We start from the raw sequence: 12,780 nt of genomic DNA, 5'->3' as shown, positions 1-12,780 counted from the left end.
TGGGGAAATATTTTACGCATAATTATATCATCCAGCACTATCTCCATACAGTTCCCAAAGGCAGGGTAATTCAATTAGACAGCTGGGTGCAGTGGAAAAATCCCTGGAGAACGAGTGAGCAGCCATGAGTTTCCACTCGGCCATCAGCTAGTCATGGGGTCTTAGTTACCCCATCTGGTTAGTTAACCCATCTGGACCTCAGTTTCCTTGTCTAAAAATATCCACTTTGCTTCAACCAAAGGACATTAAAAGCCCAAAGTGACACAGTGTGTGAGAAGACTCTTGAACTTTGAACCTAATGTTAGTCTTACCTTTATTATCTGCCGATTTAGAAAATATGGCATTATTGCAAAAGTTATTAAAAACAGAAATAGAACATTTAGTGTCCTGGCCAAAAGACTAGTTTCTTTATACAGAGAAGGATGTCATCAGATTTTATCTTAGTCTGGTACCGGAAGCTACCTATCTGCTGCTGTGCTGAAAATTCTGAGGTCATCCAGGATTGTATTTGGAATCGTGCTGATAATCAGAGTGTACCATGGAGTGATGGGGGGGGGAACTGCTTATTTGGGGGTGGGTTAGGGTGGAGAGGAGAACTTAGTCTTCAGTTAACTCAGGACAAAGGAAGACGATATCACTGGGAAAATTTAAACCTGAGATTTAAGTATTAAATTGCTGCCCTCCTACGAACACCTTACTGTAAGGAGATTTTACCCATGAAATCCATCATGATAGTTGCCTGCAGAGATCCTTTCTTCGCTACTTTTCTTGCTTCCTTTTTTTTTTTTTCCCCTACAATGGGGCCACACTTTGGCCAGTGTTTCCCAAACTTCAGTCATTTTCATATCACTTTCCCGGTTTCTGCCTCATTTGCCTGCTATTCATACTATTAATTATTTTTTCAAAGATTTTAAGCTTTATTTCAAAAAGAGATGTTATACTACCAGAAAATCAGAAGTTTGAGTTTTAGTGTTTTTTTGGGAAAATATATAAAAATAAATAAATAAATCTGGGGATTATATGACAATAAACTAATTTCCTCCCAAACAATCATGCATACCACCAGTGGGATGTGGACTGATCTGGGAAATGATAAAGTTCATAATTATCACACATTTTATAGGGCCCTTTATATATCTGACTGTCCCCCCCCTTGTTAAAAATGAGACAGGAAATCCTACACACAGTTACTATTCTTATTAATAGAGACAATGGTTGGAAAACATTTCCATGTTTTAGTCAAGCAAACGGTGAGAAGGTTGTCTTTTCCTCTTTTGTGGGCACTTGGTACCTTTTTGCTTACGAGTTGAACAAGAGCAGCCCATGACATCCCTCTTATTGTGCCCTGAAGGTGATTAAGAAATGTTGCTTATATTTCCACAGGAAAAACATGTCAACATGGTTCATATCGAGTCCAGGAAATCCCGGCGAAGAAGTTCGGAAGTTGAAATCTTTGTGGACTGTGAGTGTGGCAAAACGGAATTCAATGAGCTCATTCAGTCACTGAAATTTCAAACCACGATCGTGACGCTGAATCCGCCAGAGAACATTTGGACAGAGGAAGAAGGCAAGGCCAGTTTTTGCTTGTCGGGTGATTTTGCAATCTGACAAATGTTGCAAAGGGGAAAATACAATCTGTGAGCTAATATTTTGAACCTGCACTGTGTTTCCAGCAGAGCTAGAGGATGTGCCCTGGTTTCCCCGGAAGATCTCTGAGTTAGACAAATGTTCTCACAGAGTTCTCATGTATGGTTCTGAGCTGGATGCCGATCACCCAGTAAGTGTGCAGTCAAATCCATTCCACGTGTGCTCTTCCAGCTCCGCCCGTCTGCCAGGCAGTGTGACATATTCTGTGCTGTAATGCTGTATTATAGGGCAATTTATTATTTATTCCCCATAACTGAGAGCAGACTTTTAAATGATAGTTTCCCTGTACATATGCGTTGGCTGGAAGCAGGTTAGAAGGATGGCATTTCCACCTAGCATTTATTTTTAAAAGGGTTGGAGAGAGGAGGAGGGTATAAACCTTGGAGAATATTTCCGTAGAATTAGACAGCCTGAAATATACTTGCAGATGGTGACCCTTGGAAGAACAATGAACTGAAATTGATCACCTCGTTGGGAAACTGGGGAGGACTAGGCATTATGGGGCTCAGTGAGAAAGTAAAATTCTCCTTGTTCTTTTCCTTGATTGGAGGTAGTAAGGGGTAGAGTAATGTGGTGGACTTTAGTCTCAGTGGAAAGGCAGAGGGTGATAGAATAAGACCATAATGGAAAATGCCTCTCTTTCCCCATCTACCCTGAATCTATTTATCGCCATCTCTCCTCTACTCCAATAAAAATGACCACCTTTAAAGAAATATGATATGTAGTAAGCATTTCCCATTATTCCCTCTCTCCCCCTTTACATCAGTTTTTATTTAATACAAGAGGCCTGGAGCCTCTTTATGGTCGGAATGAAGTACAGTTAATAGTCTGGGAGAAGCAATCAATATACTCATTTGTTACAAGCAACTTTTTCCCCCGGTGCCCCTTCTCTAAAAATGAGCATATATAAAGGGTGAAACCCAAGCAGATTGGTCATGCTTATAGGAGACTTTGTGGTCTGAGGGTAATGGTTTTCAGATATTCATTTTATTTAAATGGAGGATCTCTGGAAATCTGATAGTGAGACTGTATGCAGTGGTTCTCTAAGTGTGGTCCTGGGACCAGCCACACCAGTATCACCTGGGAGCTGGTTTTAACAAGCCCACACTTCAGTTTGAGAACCATTGCTTTAAAGGAAACTATGACAACTTCAGCAAGAGGGAATTTTTCAGTCAAACCAGTCTTTTGGCATAAAATACAAATTCAAACCAATTCATAGCATACCATTCAAACGAATGGTCAAAAAAACCTAATTCAATTCTATGATTTTCAAAAAGCTGAATTCGCTCAAAGACACTGTATGTTATATTCGCCAGCATAATTCCCAGCAGTTCACATGTAAGGCTCCTGAACTTTAGAAAAATACTCAAAAGTGTCTTTAATAATCATCCATTTGTTTATCTTCCCCTTCCCCACCTCAGAGGAGTCAGAATTAGCACAGAAGCCGGATTTAAGAGCTTAGCAGTAACAGGACTGCCCAGACACCAGCTGTTAATTTGCAGGATGACCTTGGGCAAGTTCCTTTACTTCTGCAACTCAAATTCTTTATGCAAAAAGTGGAAATAAAATGCTTATTGAGCTCAAAGGGGGTGTTTGAAAAGCCTAGTTAATAAAACAACTGGAAAGCATTTTGGCAAGAGTGAATGCTTAATTCCAGGAAAGGAAATGCTGTATTAAATCATCCTGATCAATGCCTGGACAGTAAAGGATTTTTTGCTAACCTCTTATTTCCAAATGCTCCCCTTAGTCTAGTTTGGAAATTACTCAACCTGGAGAAGGGGGTCAGAACAACCACAGGAACCACTGACCTTGCTGTGAAAAAAATTTATTCTAATACCCAGCATACATTTTCCTGGGCTTAATTTTGTTCCATTACTACTAATTACACCCACCTTATGATACCTTCTCTTATTTTCTATGCAGCCATTTGAAATAATTGCAAGTACTTAGCAATCTCCTACCTCACTCATCATTTTTATTTTTTTACCGTATTTCTTTTATAAGCACACCAAATATTCATTATGCAAAATTTGATATTGGTAAGTTGGTGGGTTTTTTAAAAATTTTTTATTTATTTATTTTTATTTATTTATGGCTGTGTCGGGTCTTCGTTTCTGTGCGAGGGCTTTCTCTAGTTGCAGCAAGTGGGGGCCACTCTTCATCGCGGTGCGCGGGCCTCTCATTATCGCGGCCTCTCTTGTTGCGGAGCACAGGCTCCAGACGCGCAGGCTCAGTAGTTGTGGCTCACGGGCCCAGTTGCTCCGTGGCATGTGGGATCTTCCCAGACCAGGGCTCGAACCCGTGTCCCCTGCATTGGCAGGCAGATTCTCAAGTTGGTGGTTTTTTTATAAGTTATTATTTGATGAAGATAGAAAAAAATTTCTAAGGAATTTTTGTGCTTGGGAATAATTCCAGTCCTAAGGCAGGGATTATTACGTTAGGATGGCACTCTTGTGCGGAGATGGCTCAGAAGGGGCTTGGAGTGTGTCAGGCTGCTGAGGCTCCCTAGAAAGGGTTAAATATGTAGGTCCGTCCATCTTAAACTTTAATGGACAAACAGATCATGTGAAGGATCTTTGCAAAATGCAGATGGGTGCACCTGAGATTCTGCATTTCTAGTGAGCTCCCAGTTGAGGCTTACAGTGGAGGTCTGCGGACCACACTTTGAGTAGCAAGGATCTACGCTGAGAGGGTCTTTCAAAGTGTGATTCAACGTCCCCGCATAAGGTGCTTATTAAAAATGCAATATGTTGAGGCTCATCTGAAGCCTACTGAATCAGAACTTCCAGGGACGGACCCTGGAATCTGCATTTAAACAGATTTGCCAGAGATTCTGATGAACTCTAAAGTTTGAGAACTAATGTCCTAACTCAGTGATTCTCGGCCCTAGCTTTCCATTCAAATAATCTCTGGGGAACTAAAAAATTTCCTATGCCAGGGTGTCACCTCAGAGTGCTTAAATCAGAACCTCTGGGAATGTGTCCAGGTTTGGAGTGTTATTTAAAGCTCCGCAAATGATTCCAGTATTCCCCCAGGTTGACTTTTTGGGAGAGCCAACGTACATTCAGCTGAGCACTTTTGGGTACCAGCTGGGTCTTGATTTAAATCAAGTTCCTCTTGATTTAAATTGAGAGAGGAAGGGTGGTGTGCAGCAGATACTCTCTGAGTGCTAGTGTTGCCAGATTTAGCAAATAAAACTATAGGATGCCTAGTTAAATTTGCATTTCACGTAAACAACAAATTTTTTTTAGTATAAGTATGCCCCAAATATTGCATGGGTCTTCTCTATTTTATCTGGTAACCTTATCCCTGGCATCAATTTAGAATGGCTGGCCAAGGAATGCTGTGTCTCTGTAATTGCTAGTGTAGGCTAGCATTGTTTTGCCAGTCCACGGTTCAATGCTGGAAGCTCTGGTTCACCCATAACACTTGTGTAATCACCGCCACACTAGGCTGATGAGGCATGATGAGTAAATCACTCTCTTTCATGCCTGGAAAAGGTGCAGGTGTTTGCCGAGGAGAGCTACTCGAGATTCTTTGGGAAGCCCAGCAGATTACGGTGCTGTTACCATGGTGTCCGGTTTGGCAGGAACCAGGGAACAGATGCTGAGCTTTTCGCATAACTCTTTTCCTTTTGTCACGGGCTGCTTTCTTTTTGAGTAATCAAGGTGCTTGGAATTCTTGTTTACCACCACCAGGTTGCTTGGTGTGACTAGTGAGTGTTGAAATTCATACATTCTAGCGACCATGTCTACCCTCTATGGCATAAGACCTTTTCTTAGCTCACGTACCCATTTGTAAAGGTGGTCACTCATTTTGTAACTATGGTCACAAATTTTGCATATACACATTTGAAGGCTCCGCAAGCCTGCCTATGAACTCCAGTTTAAAAACTCCCAATTTGTAGCAGAAGAAAGAAAGTTCTAGCTTTAAGGGCGGGGGTACTTCACTTCTGCAGGGCCTTTGGGTGACCTCAGGGCACTCGCTCTCTCCCTCTGTTAGTGACCTTTTGTCATTCCTGAGAGAAAGGCTGTTGGCAATGGACGTTCTTTGTTTCTGTTCAGCATACAGTCCTGTGACGATTTCTGACCTCAAGGCCAGTTCTCCTTCAGCTGGAAGAGAGAACAGAACGAGTTTCTCTGAGTTGAGGTTCCTCTTGAGCAGCCCCCTTGCGTAAGGGTCTGAGTGGACACTGGGTGAGCAGAGGTAGTCCAGGCCTTTGTGGGCCTGTCCCAGTTCTCCTCCCAGAGCCCACGACCCCTGCAGCCTGTCTCCTTGCCTGGCCTCCCTTCTCAGACTGGTCAGCATGTCCTGGTTTCCCTTCGGGTTTTCAGGGGTTGCGCAGGTAAGAAGTTAAATTGAAACAACTCCTGCTGGGCTTCCAGCTGTCTGAAGAAACCCTGGAAAGAACTGATTGTCTGAAAGTACCTGAAGGAAAGGAAAATGGAAAGTCTGTTGACAAGAGGAGATTCTTGAGTAAACCAGGAAGTCCTCTCAGGAGGATTCCACTTGATGGGAGAATGGCAGACAGGAAGTTTAATTTCCCAAGTGCATGAGGATGGGTAAAATCTTGAACTTGGCCGAAGACTAGTCAGAGCCATGGGAACTCAGAGGGGAATGGAGCTAGCCTGCTATCTCGCGTGGATCCCTTGTAATCGATTTTGCATTGTGTGGCTGTACTCATAACATACAGCAAAACCTCTTTATTCATCCTAATTTGGGGTGTTGATGATTATTCTGAATGATAGAATTTTAATACATGTACACTTATTGGTAATTTACACAAAGCAATTAAATTTAGGTTCTTAGTGAAAAATCCGTGTTAAAGGGACCTATTTTAATGAACAGATAAGATTAATTTGTAATTAAGATCAATTACATGTAAATGATACTTGAAAACCAAAGGATGTTTTTCACAATATCAATTGGCTTAACTAAGCCGTTCTGCCTACTTCATGGAAAGGTTAACCTTAGTCTGAATTCCCACACATCCCAAATTAAGACAGCCCAAATTTAATGAGGTTTTACTGTAAGTACAATTCGCTTCTGCCTGTGTCATCAAGGTGGTTATCCAAGGGAAAAAATTTACATTTGAATTGGACACTCAATAAACATCACAATGATTTTTTTTTAGGTGTTCTGCAGCTAATTTTTTTGGCAGTCCGTTAAATAACTTAATCTCTTTTCTGTTTAAGGGATTTAAAGACAATGTCTATCGACAGAGAAGGAAGTATTTTGTGGATGTAGCCATGGGTTATAAATAGTAAGTACCTGTGTAACTCTTTCCTGTGACTTGTTGCTGGCGAGTTAGGAAAAACACATGCTGTGTTAAACAGACCCGTCTTCTACTTCACTTTAACTTTCGCAGAAAGTAGACGTGAACCATTTTAAACACTCACCAGCTCTGTAGGCTTTAAATGCCAACACGGACATTTGACATCCGGGATATAATTGTAAAATAATGAGAGCTGCGGGCCACCTACCAAGTGCTACGTTTTCACCATTGTACTCATAGCTCAGCTAAGGCAAGGAGCCATTTTTGTACACTCTGCAGGGCCTGGAAAATGTGTTTTAATTTTACTTTTGACTTGACTTTTTAGTAACCCCCTTCCATGTCCGGCTTCCCCAGTGAAAGTAGAGGATTCAGCAAGAATGGTGAAAAGACTCATGTAAGCGGCCATAATAGAAATGTGTTTGCTTTACAGGAAAAGGGAAGCTTCCTATAAGCTGGAGGGTTTATGGAAGAGTTTCATATCCAATCTGGGATCAGTGTTGGGATGGAACTGGAGAGCCTCAGGACCGGGCTGAGGATGTGCAGAGTGTGTGGTGCTAAGTGGCAGTGACAGGAGGTTTGTGACCGGCAACTATGCAGTGGTCGTGACCGCAGGCCACATCTAGAAAGCTGGAATGGATGTTAGGCCTCTGTTTATTCTGCTCACACTAATAAAACTTACAGACCGTTGTAGCTCAGTCGCTGTCTCTCCTTTGGTATGTGATCAGCTACATGAATCTTCTGATCAGAACAAAACGTAAATCCATACCTGGTAGGGAAGTGTCTTTCTTATTCTAGTTGAGACTAGTGAGAACCTTGACTGTCCTGTAGGGCAAGTTTGTCTTTGGTGAGAATTTAGGACATTACGTGTGTTACAGCGGGTACCAGTGTTTGCTTTTTTTTTTTTTTTTTTTAAAGGAATCTGACATATAGGTGCTTAAAGCAAAGTGAGAGGATTCCCAGCCACACCTTTGATTGACAGTCATTTGCTCATTTCTAACCTCCTTTGTTGCTTTGTTGCTCTTCTCTTCCTCCTCCCAAGCTCCAGGCATCCTTCATTCTTTCTCCACCATGCTTATTAGCATGAAAACCAAGATTCTTTGGCACACGCTTTTCCACGTGTGTCTACTCCAGTCCCATCTCCTCTGTTCCAAGCAGGTTCTCGACCCTCTTTAGACAACTGTGACTTTCTGCCCCCTCACAGCGCCAGCATGCTCACGGCTTGTCCTGGCCCGAGCCCAGCCTCATGCCCCCTTTTTACCCTCAGCGCCATCACTCACTAGCTCCATCTCCCAGTGTTTCCCAGGCAAATGCCAAGAGAGGACTCTGATAGGCCACATTCACTTTTTCACATCAGGCCCTGATAAATGGTTGTGAGCTTTAATACTGGTACCCCTTGGTTCACAGATCCTCCCTGTGGAATCAGGTCATATCTGCATAGATGGGTGTAGGCAGGACAGGCCTTTGGGGCATGACCTGCCTAGGACTTGGTAAAAGCTCAGTTCTTGGCAGAGACTTTCTCTTTAGATAAAACAGATAGATAAAAATGTATTTTGTACATAGATGCTGTATGTGATGTATTATATATATAAGAAGAAAATATGTATGTATGTACATAAAAGATTTTGTTAGCATGGTGATCAAGGGACTACCTCAAATATTAGTTATTTCTTCTTACTAGAGCCAAGAAACTGGACAAAGACAAGCTGATAATGTGGTGGCACTAATAAAACTGGTATGTATGAGTCAACCAGTTTCAAGGAACATTGATAATGGGGGGTCTTATGGTTTTAAAGAAAACATATTTATGTGGAGAGGAGAGGAAAAGAGCATATAGTTAAAACGATGGAGGGTGAGGCCCTCAAAGTGTTAACAAGAGTTTGCATTTGCCATTTTCCCTTAGCTAAAGCGTGAAATTGAGGTGTGGTGTCTATGGAAGGCCAAAGTAAAAACTGGAGGTTGGACGTGGTGGAGGTTTTCTACGAAGGAGGGCTGCATGCAGGTAGAGCATTCCAGGATCTGGTCCCGGTTTGGAGGGGCCGGACTCTTAGTTCAGGAGGCTGAGGTAGGCAGGGCACCACCAATTCATCATTACACAGGGAGAAACCACTCTCACAGGACTCACAAAACTCCCCCTGTCATGACGCCAGAGAGGCCAAATTACACTATTCGGTGGATACAGAGTCAAAGCAAAGGGCGTTTAGCTGAGAGAGTCTGGAATCCAGGGACATTAACCCTCTCCCCTGGGCAATGCTGACTACGTAGAATAACAAAGTGATTAAAACCTAGGGTTTTGGAGTCAGACAACGTGGGGTTCGAGTTGTAGCTCCGCTACTTCCTAGCTGGGTGAGCCCCCTCACTCTGCCTCTCAGGTCCTCCGTCTGGGACGTACGTCAGGATTACGAAAGAGAATGCATGTGCTGAGTTGGGCACGGAGATGGCGCATGATTTGTGATCATAAGTGCCTGTTACTGCTGTTACATCCTCCCTCTCCCTTTCCTCAGGCTGTCTTCAGTTTCCCATTGATCTGCTGGTTTATTCTTTAGCTATGTTAACGCCATTGTTTATGCTCCAGCTTAGCAAATACTATAGCTCAAACGTCCCTAGAAGTAATCCTTGAAAGGAAACTCCTCCAGTTTCTCACTTAAAGGCTGCTCATGTACTGATACTTTTCGTGCTGACCAACCTCGCTCTTTATGGAGAGATTTCATAGAAAGCGATCGTATTCCCATTTGGGTGTGCGGGAAGCTGCCAAGATACTGAGAACAGATCGCCAGTTGCCTTAGGTGCTTCTTGTACGTGGGCAGTGTGAGGAAAGTGCCTGCCAGGAGTGGTTAACCCTGGAAAACACAAACCTAAGACTTGAGGAAAGTAGAGAGAAAAGGATCGTTCCTTAATGCCCCTCATGCCATCCTTGCTGTGGCTTCTCTGAGTACGACCTTGAGAATGGATAAGGGCTAGCCATTGTGTGTGTGTGTGTGTGTGTGTGCACATGCGTGTGCAAGCTCATGCAATAGTGCTGGTGGGGTGGGGCACAGGTGCTCACAAATCCCAAGTGGGTCTGAGCCACGGTCTCCGTTGTGCCATGCAGTAAGGAAGGTTTCCTTTTGGTTTAAAAGAAAATAAAGATGCAATTTCTAATTGCAATACGTATTTTTCTAGTGCTGATGGCTTTCCAAGTGAGCAAAGGAAAAAGACGTCAATACAATAATTACTTAAAATAAGCTCATTTGTGTGGCTTCTGGCAGCCTGCTGCGATCTGATTTTCCAAACCAAAGCTTGGAACCACTGGCTTGAAGAGAAGATTATCTGAAATTGGGGTGGTCCTGAAAAATCCAGCATGTGCCACCTCTGCAAATATAGTTTGGTAATACTAAAATTAGGGACTATTTGGACATGGGGAGAATAACTCAATTCCCTGTCGGTAATTCGTTCAGGTTTATGGGCACTGAGAAGAAGTCAAATATATGGTGGTGTATTTGGTGGTGGTGTTGTAGCAATTGGCAGGATGGAGTCTGAGGTGTCAAAAGATAAAGAGAAGGAAAAGAAGAGAAATACAGAATAATGTATATTGAAACCACGGCCAAGAAGCCCTCTGGGGAATTCGTGTTGAATACTGTATTTTCTATGATAGTCTTGAAAGGATAAAGCAGGGGGAAAGAATCAACACAAGCAGAGAAAAATGAAAAAAAATTCCACTCGATGATGGAAAAACAGCAGGCTCAAAGTCTGTGTTACCATGAAACCTAAAGGGGAGACGGAGTGGGGACGTTCAGCATGCTGGGAACTGTCAATAGGTGCCACTCAGGGGAGTTTCTGATTGACAGCGCTGCCAAGAAACAGGGTTGACGACCCAGAGGCCCGCAGACAGACCTGAGCAGCGGGGCCACGAGGGTCTGGAAGGCCCAACTGCCTGACCAGTAACAGCAGAGGAAACATTCATTAATGCAAATATCATGCTCCATAGCAGACCTGAGAAGGAAGGCTGCGGATGGGGAGGGCACTGTTTCTAAAATAATCGGTGAGGCAACGGGCAGATCACACCCCGTCCTCCTCCACCCAAATAAAAGAAATCCTAGTATAAACAGAAAAAGAAGCCCCCCCCCCGCCCCGTGATTAGACAATGTGAAGGGCCTATAGACGTGCAGTTCAGATGAAATGGAAGTGCTTGGGGGAGGGGGGCAGATGGCATGAGGAGGAAGAGAAAATTATGACTGTGATGGTGTAGCTGTTAGGTTTGTCTGAAACTCTCCAGTTCTCTGCCATTGGCACCTTCATATTTTAAGCCTGGCGTTAGCTTTGCTACGTTTCTGTAGGTTTCACAATTGCTGTATTGTTGGGGAAGAAAACTCAGTAATATATATTTTTTCAACTGACTAGAAATAAACACCTTTTTCTTTGGGAGCTACTGTAATGATTATTCCTCAACAATGGGCATGCATATTTAATTTAATCATATCTTTGGTGGGGGTAGCCGTAGTTATTTCAATCCATCTTACTGTCTTGGAAAGAGGCCCCGAGCTCTGACTTTAATTTTGCCACTCTTGTTTGCTTAAATTGAATATTACTGTGATTGTGTTTTGTTTTGAATGTGTTTTCTTCTGGTTGAAATTGAGGTGGTATATGAATCTCATGTTCTTTTCATGGGGCTGCTTCCTCTTTGATTTATTATTTTGTTAGTCCATGGAATCTGAAATGTAAACAGGTAAATGCAAATATCAATGAGTAAGGTAAACAAGGGAGTTCCAACATATCAGAATTTGCTTGAAGTTGAAAAATTCCCTAATTTGCCAAGAAAACTCATTTGATTTCACATTGAGGGATCCAAGTGATTCCTTAACATCGCTCAGCCTCAGTAAAATAGAGATAATAGTATCTCCTCTGTAAAATGGAGATAATAGTATCTCTTCTGCCTCTCTCCTGGGAGTGTTTTAAGGGTTAAATGAAATCAATGGAACATTGCTCTATGGTGTACTTTATTATTACCTTTATCAAAACAATAATGAAGGAATCTAGACCAAAAGCTTGGGGTTTACTCAGACCCCTGACCCACTTGGAGAGCTTTTGTTGCTTTCTCCAGTTTCTCTTTTGATCTGAGAGACAGTGTGTGGAGGGGTTAAGGGTACAGAAATTGGAGCTGGACTGCCTGGGGTGAATTCCAGCTTCACCACTTACCAGCTGAGTGACGCCTGCAAATTATTTGTCTTCTGTGCCTCAGTTTCCTTGTCTGTAAAGTGGGGATAACTCTACCACTGCTTTATAGGATTGTTGTAAGGATTAAATGAGCTAATATATCAACAGCGCTTTGAACACTGCTCAGGAACTGCTGTATAAGTATTTGCTACTACTGTTATAATATTTTTCTCACTTCAACCCATCTCTCCTTTTTGTCCACCCTCATGCACCAGATCTTTTTATTACCCTTTGGTGAATACCCTTCTTCACTCCCCTTGGCCAAGGCTTTCTTTAAGTCCTGACTTCCGTCTGATTTTTGTACTGTATCATTCATTGCTGTGTAACAAATGACCCCCAAATTGGGCAGCTTAAAACAACAAAGTTATTATCTCACAAAGTTTCTGAGGGTCAGGAATTAAAGAGCAGCTTGGCTGGGTGGTTCTGCATCAGGGTTTCTCATGAGGCTGGAGTCAAAGTGTTGACCAGGGAAGCAGTCATCTGAAGGCTGGATGGGGGCTGGAAGATCTGCTTCCAGTATGGTTATTCACATGGCTGTTGGCAGGAGGTCACAGTTTCTTGCCTGAGTGTCCTTAAGATATGGCAGCTGGCTTCCTCCAAATCAAGTGGTCCAAAAGAGAACAGGGCAGAATCTACCATGCGTTTTATAACCTAGCCTCAGAAGTGAC

At 42.7% G+C, this 12,780-nt stretch overlaps 1 protein-coding gene across 1 annotated transcript in view; it reads left to right on the top strand.

The window, feature by feature from the left end:
- TPH2 (tryptophan hydroxylase 2) overlaps positions 1 to 12,780 on the top strand; it is an 88,681-nt gene that overhangs the window by 3,717 nt on the left and 72,184 nt on the right. The window contains exons 3-5 of the mRNA XM_007195006.2: positions 1,384 to 1,567; positions 1,677 to 1,777; positions 6,843 to 6,910. Coding sequence (XP_007195068.2) covers positions 1,384 to 1,567; positions 1,677 to 1,777; positions 6,843 to 6,910 — 353 coding nt within the window. The remainder of the gene's footprint in view (positions 1 to 1,383; positions 1,568 to 1,676; positions 1,778 to 6,842; positions 6,911 to 12,780) is intronic.

Source organism: Balaenoptera acutorostrata, chromosome 11, assembly GCF_949987535.1.
Source record: "Balaenoptera acutorostrata chromosome 11, mBalAcu1.1, whole genome shotgun sequence".
Lineage (NCBI taxonomy): Eukaryota > Metazoa > Chordata > Mammalia > Artiodactyla > Balaenopteridae > Balaenoptera > Balaenoptera acutorostrata.
The sequence above is the reverse complement of the archived record's forward strand: the minus strand, read 5'-3'. Positions and strand labels throughout refer to the sequence as shown.